The 12,338-nt window shown below is 42.1% G+C and overlaps 1 protein-coding gene across 1 annotated transcript in view; it reads right to left on the bottom strand.

The window, feature by feature from the left end:
* DNTT (DNA nucleotidylexotransferase) overlaps positions 1-12,338 on the bottom strand; it is a 165,257-nt gene that overhangs the window by 128,353 nt on the left and 24,566 nt on the right. Inside the window, 1 exon segment of the mRNA XM_048506221.1 lies at positions 1,138-1,257. Within this exon segment, the coding sequence (XP_048362178.1) occupies positions 1,138-1,257 (120 nt within the window).

Below are 12,338 nucleotides of genomic sequence, written 5' to 3'. Positions count from 1 at the left end.
AAGGGACCCCTTTGACCAATAAGAAACCTATGCTAGATGTTATGGGACTTGTCTGGACAAAAGTCAGGTGAAACAGGAACTGTAATAAGACAAGTAATTAGGTGAGGAGGGACTGTAGCTCAGTGGTAGAGCATCTGCTTAGCATGGGAAGCTTCCATAACTGGCTTATCCAGCTAAAAGGATCTTGAGATAGGTAATTTGAAAGACTATTACCTGAGACCTCGGAGAGCCACTGCCAGTCTGACTGGACATTTTGATGGATTTTTTTAAAAAAATCACTGGCTGTTTCCACACGGGCAGAATACAGCGCCCCAGGGACACTAAAAATTGCATCCCTGGGGAGGGGCTCGATGCAGCAGCGCCGGCCTCACCACCCCCGAGCAGCGCGAAGGCGCTGCTTTCAAACCACACTCCCCGAGCAAGGTTTTTCCAAAGCAGTGTCTTCCCACTGGCGCTATGCAAACAGCACCAGCGGGAAGATGTTGCTTTCCCCTCTCCCCTTCCCTCTTTGTTCAGCGTTGCCATGGAGGGCAGCAGAGACCCGCCCACGCTGCCCCCTGACCTCCGTGCGAAGCCGCCTCTCCAGCTGGGGAGGGAGCCGGGACTGCTCGCACACTACCATGCGAGCAGTCCCCAGGCTTCCACCGGCATAATTTAGGTTCACTGCCGCCGCGAGATGAGAGATGAGCTTCCATAAGCCACATAAAGCTTAATGCTACTATCAGAAAAGACCAGCACTTTATCATACTTATCCATTACAAATGCCCATTCCCAAAATATTTTGCAATTTTTTTCAGTTCCCATGAAACACTCAGGCGACTTTGAGAAATAAGGACTGTTGTTGTTGTTGTAACATCAATATGCAATAAAACACTGATTTTGCCATAGGCTAATTTCTGAATATGGAATTTTACATTTTTAGGTGCAGAGTTCATCTCAACAGATTGTGTTATGTAGAATTGTGGCAAGATCTTACGTAGTGAAGTCCATGTAAACATGCATAAGCATGTATTCTCACTAGATGTCATCATTTCTTGGAAGCTTCATTAAAGATATTTAAAATCAGTAACTTGTATACAAAAAGCACCTGCAGTTAAGTACAACAATCTAGGTTTAGAATAAAATTACAGATATTACCGTGAATTTTTTGTTGTAATTATTTAAAGATGTCCTTCTCTGGCATGCATACTGGGAGACTGTGCCAAGAAATGAAGTGTCGAGTGGATGCATGGATGCAGAAGAAATGTCTCTAGTCATCTAAATAGAGGGCAGGAGGGGGGAGAGGAGAACAAAAATGAGCAGTTTGTCAACACAAAATTTATTTTGGAATATGAACACCAAGTCCCTTCTTCTCTGGAATATATTCACCCCTTTCAACTCCATGCTATATACAGTCAAAGGCTTGATGTGGCTACAAGTGTTCCTGCCACTCTCATAAAGACACCAATGATTTTGAACCAGAAACTTAGGCTGTTTCCGCACGGCCACGATTGGGGTTGGGTCGGCGTATACGACGCCGACCCAACCCCCTTGGGACCGTTCGCACGAACGGTCCCAGAAACAGCCGGGAAGACGGCGCCGCGGAGTGCCGTCACCCGGCCGACCTGCCGTGTCTGTGACCTTCCGGCACATGGCCGAGGCCTGGGGACAGGCCCCCCCCTGCCCTGTGCGACTGCTCCAGTGTCGCAGGGCAGAGGGGCGTGTCCCTAGGCCTCAGCGAAGCGCTGGATGGCCACAGACACGGTAAGTGGAGGGCGAAAGGGGGGAGGGTGCCTTCGAGCCTCTGCCATTCACACAGCAGCAGCTCGAAGCCGCCGTTTTCCATAAACCTCGCTCGGGGAGCGAGGTAGGAAAACGGCGGCTTTGCACCGCTCAGGCGAACGGCTCCCTGGGGACGACGTTTTTGCCGTCCCCAGGGCGCCGTATATGGCCCGTGTGGAAAGGGCCTTAGATACGCTCTCACATTATTCTTTTCTTATTTTTACAACAGGAAGCACAAAAAGCTCTGGAACTGGCAATATAGAAAATTAATACCGGCCCCATACACTCACCATACAACACTTGCTGCAAGCTATGGCAGATGAAATGTCACAAACACATGAGGTTCTATTGACTGCACAATCTGGGGTAACTCAAATGTCTGAATAATCATCATTACAGATAAAACTTTCATATCACTTCACAGAAATCTCTAAATATGACACTTTTCTGTGAAGTTACTCAACACTTGGCTCACAGATGTGGCTTTAAATCAGACACTCTCAAGGGCTTCATGATCCCATATGAGTTTGTCCAAGTTTTAAGATTATGTGTTGAAGCCTTGGTCTGGATCCTCTCACCTTCACAAGTCACCAAAGACAGGGGGCTGTAGTACCCTGACTGAGAAACATCTTCCCCAGGAATCCATGAAAGCCCTTTATATTTACTCCACCTCTCAATATCTTGTGGCTCATAGCAGTTTGTGAAATTCAGTTAGAAATATTTGTATTCATTGTTTTTTTCTGCTATATTCCCCTTCTAGTGGCTTTTATTGTTACTATGATTATACCTGAAGTTATTGGCAAGCTGCTTTAAAAGGCTGAAATGACAAGGCAGGATGGAAGTGCTTTAATAAACAAAATCACTTAGAGCTGGACCATACATTCCATTTGCCAATGGAATGGTACCAAATACAGAATTATAGAATTATAGAGTTGGAAGAGATCACAAGGGTCATCCTGCCATGCAGGAACACACAGTCAAAGAACTCCCAACAGATGGCCATCCCGCCTCGAAAGAAGGAGACTTCACCATGCCTCTGAGGTGAAATATTTCACTGTCAAACAGCCCTAAATGTCAGGAAGTTCTTCCTAATGTTTTAATAGGATCCCTTTTCTTATAGTTTCAATCCATTATTCCGTGTCCTAGTGTCTGGAGTAGCAGAAAACAAGCTTGCTCCATCTTCAATATGACATCTCTTTAAATATTTAAACATGGCTATCATGTCACTCCTTAACCTTTCTCTTCTCCAGACTAAACATATCCAACTCACTAAGCATTTCCTTATTGGGCATGGTTTCTACATCTTTTACCACTTTGGTTGCCCTCCTCTGGCCAAAGCTCCAGCTTATCAATATCCTTCATAAATTGTGGTGCCCAGAACTGGAGATTCCAGGTGAGATCTGACCAACACAGAACAAAGTGGTCCTATTGCTTCCCTTGATCTAAACATTATACTCTTATTGACACAGCTCAGAATTGCATTGGCTTTCTTAGCTGCCACATTATATTTTGACTTACGTTCAACTTGTGTTCCGTTAAGACTCCCAGATCCCTTTTATATGTACTGTTGTAATGCCAGGTGTCACACATCTTATATCTGTGCATTTCATTTTTTCTGTCTAGTACCTCACATTTTTCCCCTGTTGAAATTCATTTTGTTAGTTTTGGCCCAGCTTTCCAATATGTCAGGGGCATTTGGAATTCTGACCTGTCCTCTATTTCTGCCTTTTCTCCATCTCCTGTTAGCATTTTACCATCATTTTCACACAGTGATCCTACCATTTCCCTGTTCTTCCTTTTGGTATGGACATAACCGCAAAAGCCCTTGTTATTGTTTAACTTCTCTAGTTAGCTTGAGCTCATTTTGTGCTTAAGCTTTTCTGACTTTCTCCCTACATGTGCTGGCTGTTTGACTGAATTCCTCTTTAATGATTTCTCCCTTTTTCCATTTCTTGTACGTCTCCCTTTTAAATATTAGACCTGTTGAAAGTTCTTTAGACATCCATCCAGGTTTCTTTAGACACTTCCAGTTTTTCCTCCTCATTGAAAGTGTGCGTTCACTATCTCACTTTTAAGAAACTGCCATCCATTGTGCAGTCCCTTCTTTTTTAGTATTCTTAACTATGGGAACACACCTAGTTGTTCCCTAAGTATACTGAAATCTGCTTTCTTAATGTCTAGAATGCTTGGCTTCCCCTTTCTGTTGTATAACAAAACTCAAGGAGAAATGGTCACTCCCACCTAGGATCTGACATCTTCCACCCCATTAACTAGGTCATCATCACAGTTGGTTAGGATCAGATCTAAAATAACTGATCCTCTTGTTGTCTCTTCCACCTTCTGCACCTGGGAAGTGAGGAATTTGTTGGACCTTATAGTCTTGTCAGAGTTTGACTTCCAACAAATATCAAGATAAGTGACATTTCCCATTATTACCACATCTCTCTCATCTGTTACAGGAAGGCACCATCCAAGTCTTCAGTGTGGCTGGGGAATCTGTAATAGACCCCACACATACACACATAAACACACACACACACACACACACACTGACATCACTGTTGTTTCTCTCCCTCTTAATTTTTACCCCGATGCTTTCAACCTGGCTTCCACAATTTAAGTCATGGATCTCCACTTGGGAATAATCGTCTCTGACATATATTTATCCTCATCCTCCTTTTCTATTTGGTCTATTTCTCTGAAATAGGTTATACCCCTCAATTATCACATTCCAGCCATGAGACTCATCCCACCAGGTTTCAGTGATGCCTATTATAGTTTGACACTACTCTATCCTTTCATTTAATTATGCATTTCTATGAGCATGATCTGTGTTCTCAGCAGTTTTGAAGAGAGAATGGAGATCCACAACCCAAGCATTTTGAAGCATGGGGGAGTGGAAGAGTGTTTGGGTGACATCCAAGTGGCAAACCTGCTCTGGTCCTGGGTAATTAGGTATCAGTGAAGATGGGTGCATATTGGTCCACAAAATGCCCAGAGAACCCAGGAGAAGATAGGATAGTCTGGATGGTCTTGATGCATTTTCTGAATGGTGTCAAATATTCCATTTCCATGTTGTTTTTAAATACAAACCAGCATTTTAATTAGAAAAATTCAATGGTTCTGATTCTAGAATTAGAACAGTTTCCACATATAAAATGATTTCATAACCTGTGAAAGCTTAACATCCCTTCTATCCTGCAAGAGAAAAAAGATAGCCGGGAAATTACAGTGCAGTTCTAACTAGAGCAATATATCCTTCTAAGCCCATAGACTTCGGTGAAGTTTTAAAAGTGTAGTTCTGCTTTGGATTGCTCTCTTAGTGACTTAGATAAATAGTTTTGCATGAGAGAATAGCCGAATTTGACAAAGAATTCAATGTCGTGAACACATAGAGCTCCTTCCTTTCTTAATAAATGTGACTCACCAACTAAAAGTACAGAAGAGCTAGGTTTGAAAGCATGCTAATAGTTGTTCCAGATGGATTAGTTCTGAATTGACAGATTTAAGGGGGAAAGTGGGGGAAACCAGGTACACAGTGGGAAGCTTTATTCCATGCCTCTAAAACAGACATGACTGCAATATATGGGACAAAAGAGTTTTGCTATACCAGATAAGCTATTATGCTAATATTATTTCATGAAAAAGTTGTCATTATATATGATCCAGTGGAGACCAGAAATTCATTCACTTATTCAATGGTACCTGTATTAGTATAATTTATAATGATAGTAGTAAGAACAGTTTTCAGTCAATTTTCACTGTTTTGAAAGGAAAGAATGTGTGTGTCTGAGCATGCCCTGGTGAATAGCCCAAAGGGATTCAGCAGGTTGCAACAAAATTATTCAGACTTGATAATAATATAGTATGTGAATTAAATTTTTAAACTGCAGACATCACACTATGTTGCAGCCAACTGGGATGCAGAAACACAATGGCAGTTGAAAAGATTTGTAAGCAAGACTGGTGAATGGAAATTAGCAGAATTCATCTCAGAACTTTGCAAAGTTGTGACTGTGCAGTACTGCAATTTCAGCAATATAGTCCAAGAGCAGGCTGAAGAAAGCGTATATTCAAGTGTGATTTATTAACTAAGGCTTCAGTTAGGATTGCTCCTTGATACAACATGATTAAGTATCAACATGGCCTGGAAAATTGTTTAATCACCTAAAACAAGTTCCCTCTGAGGAAACATTATACCTCTTGAGACTGCTACTTTAGTCAGGAACTTGGTAATACACTCTACAATCAGTGTCGCTGTGCTTGCAGAACAGGACAAATCAAGGATTTTTAGCATTATTGACTTCCCTGTCATATAATACAGAGTAAGTGAGAGAGAGAGAGATTCCTCCCTGGCATGTTGACAAAGAAACTGTCTTAGACCAATAGATATACAATTGATTTTCTATTTTCAATAACCCCCAATGGTTATCCATAAAGTTACCAGTTTTGTCAGGGCAAATAAATCAAACTGAGGGCATTTTAGATTTTGCGATTGTATCTTAATTTCATTCCATTGTGGCTTAAATAAATCTCATTCTGTTTATTATTTGGTGGGCTAGAAGAAGAAAAGATGCTTACCATTGGAGTAAGCAATGTCTAGTGTCCAAAAAGGAACAAGACCCTGCAGGGGACAGCAAGAGGAAAGACCAGTTAGATAGGATAGTGAGGTCAGCATCTTCTGTCCTGATACATGTCATTCCTTGCTTGTCTCCCAATCACTATTCTTAGGATAATTGCTTCTTCTTAGTTCTACAACTCCCATCTTTCTCTCTCTCTCAGCTAGTGATGTAGTTAAAACCTGCCTCTATCTCTGCTCTTTAATATCTTGTGTGTTGCTGGTGGTTAGCAGTGTGCACATGCAGGTTTATTCTACCCATAAATTTTTTTAAAAGCCAGAAATAAAGCCCAATGCCCATGCTGGTGAAGGGGTTTTTCAGCTTTTTTTCAGATATGCAAACATTTTTTGCTCCATTAAAGTGTACAGGAAATTTTTCACATGTGAGTATTCTCACATTTGAGTTTATTGTACCCATACATTTTTGCTCCATTAAAGTCTATGGTAAAATTTTCAGGACCTGGGACAGGGGGTTGTTTTTCAAGGTTGAGCTAACAGATTTCCAGCATAGATGCAGGTGATGCTCCTTAGAACAACTCCAAATTAGGTGACGTTTGGATATGGGGGTCCAGTTTCATGGGCCCCCAAAGGAAATGCCCCATCTATCCAAGGGGATTATTAATTGCTTCCCTTCCCTTTTCCATGTGCTTCTTATCTCTTGGCGTCCTAGTGCCACCATCGCCACATATCTCTGAAAGTATCTGAAAGAGATACTTGCTGTCCCTTGCCTACTGGAGACCATGCACTGCATGCAGCAGGGAGAGCACAAGATGAGGTCTTTGGTCGATTCACCTCTTTGCTGGCTAGTGGCCACTTGGCCACCTCACCAGCCTCTCTCTCTCTTTGAAGAAGCACCTGGTGGTGCTTTGTCAGATGGTTCTGGAGTTCAAAAGTTGAGAATTGATAAATATATTTCCCTCAACTGATGTGGACTCTACACAGCTGGCAAATAGCAAAACATGGATTCTCTTTCACCTGGAAGTGCTTCTAAACTGAGGGTGTGAGGGGACACCCATGCTGATGAGCAGCTGTGACCACTGCCAGTGCTACTTCCTATGAGGAGATCAGGGCAGACATGAGGCGTCAAGGAGGCACAAGAAGAAATGGACTAAGGAGAACAGGTTGAGATGGCAGCATCTTTGGGCACCCCTCCTCCTTTGGCTTCTCCTCCTGTGTCTCTTGGAAAGGCCTTATGGACTCTGGAGGAACCAAAGAAAGAGATGGTGCACACAGCCCTGCCTCTAGCTCCTCCAGCATCCGGGGGTGAGCTTCAGAACTGCAATAACTTTTATCCCCAAAGCTTATCCCAAATCGCAGGTCAAGCTGCTGCTGTGAAGTCTTAACCACAGCTGAGCAGCAGACCCCCTTCCCAGTGCCAACACTTCCAGTTACCTGTGCAGGCAGTGCTACTTCAGCAGCGCTGCTCCATCCAGGTCTTGCAGGGCTTCCTCACCACTCCAGCCAGAGGTCAGTATGGTGGAAGGCAGCTCAGGAGCAGGTGTTTACAAAGGTGGGAGGAAAGCCATAGCCCTCCCCTTATTCTTCCAACTGTTGTTTTTCCACCCATTTGCAACCCCAAACTGGTTTGCTATCTGAGACAGCCACCTCATTTTACCTAATTGTAGCATCAGCCTGTTGCAGTTCTCCACCTCCTGGGCTAGTCTGACCTTGTCATGTCTCACCAGCTACCCTGTAGCGGAGGAGTCCGCGCCCTCCTAGTGTCCATTATTCTATTCCTGACCCTTGTCTAAAATTAGCTGATCATAGTAAAACAAATTTCTACTTCATGTTGCTCCAATTAAATTACAAGAAAAATTAATTTGAAAACCCTTAAAAACCAATTAACCTTTATTTCAACTCTTACTGGTTCTTCAAGGCATCAGATTTTCTGCACAATTCTACCATTCGGCTAGCGCGATGCCATGAGCCGATTTCAACAGGCTAAAAAAACAGATATTTCTCCCCTCATGTTATTTTCAGTACCTTTACTGCATTAAATTGTTATTACTTTGATATGTTCCTTGATTAGACAGAGTTCATTTGAGATACATACTAATTAGAATGGAACTAGCTAGGATTATTCTTATTAAACTAGTCATTTATAACATGAAGTTATAACACCCTAAACAATATCTAAATCTGCCGGTTACCCTCTTCCCTTTTTAGTCTTCCTTGTTTTCTTTTGAAAATCTGACTTTCTTTTCCTTGGCTCCATCATCAACTAAAAGAGAGGCTGCAACTGAGACATCAGAAGGAGATTGAGATTGGTAAAGGCAGCCATGAAGGAGCTAGAAAACACTGTATCAGAGGCAACCAAGAACAAGTTAATTCATGACATGGTATTCCCTATGATTATGTATGGATGTGAAAGCTTAACAATGAGGAAAGCTGACAGGAAGTCAATTCCTTTGAAATCTGGTGTTGGACTGCCAAAAAACCAGATAAGTGGGTTCTAGATCAAATCAAGCCTGAATTGTCCCTAGAAGCTAAAATGACTAAACTGGGGCTATCACACTTCGGTCATTATGTGATAACAAGAGTCACTACAATAATGATGCTAGAAAAAGCTGGAGGCATCAGAAAAAAAGAAACACAACAAGAGATGGATTGACTACTCTATAAACTGGAAGCCACGGCCTTCAGTGTGTGAGACTGGAGCAAGGCTGTTAATGATAGGACATTCTGGAGTATATTGAGTCATAGGGTTGTCATGAGTTAGAAGCAACTTGATGGCACTTACATATACAGAAAGCTCTTGAATGCGGTGGATAAAACCATCTATGTGTAGAAGGTGCATAGAGTTTTCCAGCAATTCCTTTCTGTCCTCATATGACCCCTGACCCCTGTCCCTTCTGACCCCTGAAAATTAGGAGTTAGCACCAGAGGTGGGATCCAACCAGTTCTCACCACTTCTCTAGAAGTGGTTACTCATTTTTTCTGAGTGCCAAGAAGGGGTTACTAAAGCAACCTCCCTGACCAATGGGACTGGAGGTGCGTGTGTGTGGCAGCGCCACTGTTTGAATCCCACCACCATCAGAACCTGTTATTAAATTTTTTGAATCCCACCACTGGTTAGCACCAATAAAATATTGGTAAATTTCAGGCTCAGACCATAAAAAGCCAGGAATTTTTAGTAAAGCTGAATAAAGCCAATACCCATTGGCTTTATTCAGTTTTTACTGAAATGTTTTGGGTTTTTATTATTGGAACCCAAAAAATTCCAGTTCTCCCCACTGCCACTTCTCAAGTCCACATGGACTTGATAAATATGGCAGGGAGAACTGCAACTGAATGCTGTGCTTGGCCACACCTCCCGCTTCCCCGCTGCTGCTCCCCAAGTCCTCCAGAGCTTGAAAAGCAGCAGTGGTGGGGAAACAACTGAATATTGAACTCTGCTTCTTAGAGCAGCATTCAGTTGCCCCCCCCCCTCCTTCCACTGTTACTTCACAAGTTCTCAGGGGCTTGGGAAGGGGCAGCAGAGAGAACAACTGAACGGCTGAATCTGTATTTGTAATTTTAATAAGTAGGATAAGTTGTTAAATATATGGATTGTTGAAGGCTTTCACAGCCAGAATCAACTGGCTGTTCCGAATTTTCTGGGCTGTGTGGTTGAAGTCTGATTATTTTTGCTCCTAACGTTTTGCCCCCATCTATGGCTGGCATCTTCAGAGGCATGTCACAGTGAGATGTGTTTCTGTGTCACGGAGAAAAACACCATAGATGCATGCAAGGTTAGGAGCAAAAATAATCAGGCCAGCCAGTATTGAACATAATGATGATAATGAGGAAGCAAAATTCATTTGCTATGAACATACACGCTCACAAGCACTGTTATGAGCTTTATTCGCTGTTCCAACATTCCATAATCCAACATTTCATTGTATGTTAATTCTGGGGTTGTGACACAAACAGAAACATTTGGATCCTAACCAGCGCCAGCAGAGTTGTGCTAGAACATGGCAATTACCCTCACCTTTCCCTGCAGCTTACTGTGCCTTCCAAAATTTTGTCCCTGCATATCAGGAGACACAAATGAACAGCGCTGACATCAAAACTGAAGTCTGCAGCAGGAAGGGAGTGTGACATATGAAGGGCAGATAGGGCAAGACCATTCATGACAACTGCTCAGCTTTGAGATAACACCAAGGCTGGGGAAGACTTCATCTGGCTGAATAAGGCTTGCTTTTACAGCCAGGAGTGAAAACATGGCTTCTGGTTGGTATGTCAATGACTCTCATTGGCTAAGCAGGTATGTGTCAGAAACCAAGGGCAGGATTCATTAAGGCCTTTTTGACATATGTGGTGGGAGCTATCCCTTCTGTCCACATATAAGACCACAAAAGGAGCTATCCCTTCTGTCCTCATAGAAGACTATGTGATTATGCAAAGGACAACACCCCTTTTACCCAAATACCGATTTGAATCTCCCAACGGGAATGAGAGATCAGATGACCAGGATCTGTAATCTCAAATTATTCTGTTTTAGAAAAAAGATGTTTGTAGGGTTGTATATTCCTCTGCCACAGAACTCAACATGCCAGACCTTCTTAGTTGTAGAGTGTTCCAGCTGAGTTCTAGTGCCCACCTAGCCCTGCTCTCACACCATCTATTTGATAGGCATTTGACGAACTATAAATGCTCTTATATCAAAGTACCATGTTAAATAATGCACAAATAATGATTTTGAGAAAAGCAGCGTGTAAAAATAAATACTTCTCATATTCGTTCTGGACTATATTCTAGTGTGATATGATTTTCTCTACCACTGCACCTGTACTGACTGTACTAACATATTTTTCTTAGACAGAGCATTGTAACATTTCTATGCTTCTTTCCTTTTCTTAGTCTGTACTCTAGTCCTGGAACTGTATTTACCCTAGAATTGTGCCTCTACTTACAAAGTTGGATTATCGGTAGTTAAGAAATTGTTGCCTTGTTTCTGGCTCACACTATGAACATAGCTCCTCCTGGTCACTAAAACCAAGAGGACACTGGGAACAGGAAGTGGAGGTTGCTGGAGAAAAGCTGTTTGAACCCAATTTAGCAGGGTACTGTAGAGTCTTGAGGGATTTCCGCTGAGATGAGTGATCTCTCTTACCAAATGAACATCTTCTGTGCAAGGTAGCATCTCTCTCCCTTGCTCAAGGACAGTGGTGGGATTCAGCAGGTTTGCACCAGTTCAGCAAAACCAGTTGTTAAAATGGTGCTGGTAAACAACCAGTTGTTAAATTATTTGAATCCCACCACTGCTCAAGGACCATTTGCTTAGGCAGGGAGTGTGAACAGCCTGCTGGGCTCTGTGACAGAAGCATCATAAGGAAGAAATCAGCAAAAACCTCCGTCCCCTACTCTGCAAATGAAAAGGCCATTTCAGAGGTGATGCTGGTGAGCCTACAGAATGGCACAATAGGATATAAGTCAAAATCTTTTAGGATACATCCCATATTATGCAATGCACAATTTTATAATTGTATGTATTTAAATACTGTAAAATAAATACATTCTAATGAAAGAATGGCAAGATTAAGCATCATCCTTTATTAGGTTTGTATTAATCTTTTTTTAAAAAAATTCTCTTCAAGGGGTGCAATGGCAATAAATGCAAAGTACACAAACACACCAAAAATGCAAAATATTCAGAATTGAGAACAATAGCTCCATCTGGTGGCTACGTTTGCATTTTGATAAGAATAACATCCAACCTTTAGGATTATAAATCCATTATTTTGTGCACATGTTTAAGACCACTCAGTATAGATAAGTTACCCCTTAACACTTCTTAATAAGTGCTCTCAGGATATCTTGAGTATATGGACCTGTAATTAACAGAGTTTTCAAGAGGAATCTGGGGAAAGTATCATATTTTTATCAGCTCAGATTAATAAGAGCCCGACAGATCAGAATGATATTTAAAATGTTGATGAAACCCTTTTTTAGAACAGTTACCATTCCCTGGCTT

This window comes from Sphaerodactylus townsendi, linkage group LG08 (assembly GCF_021028975.2).
Source record: "Sphaerodactylus townsendi isolate TG3544 linkage group LG08, MPM_Stown_v2.3, whole genome shotgun sequence".
Classification (NCBI taxonomy): domain Eukaryota; kingdom Metazoa; phylum Chordata; class Lepidosauria; order Squamata; family Sphaerodactylidae; genus Sphaerodactylus; species Sphaerodactylus townsendi.
This window is presented reverse-complemented; position numbering and strand designations above follow the sequence as displayed.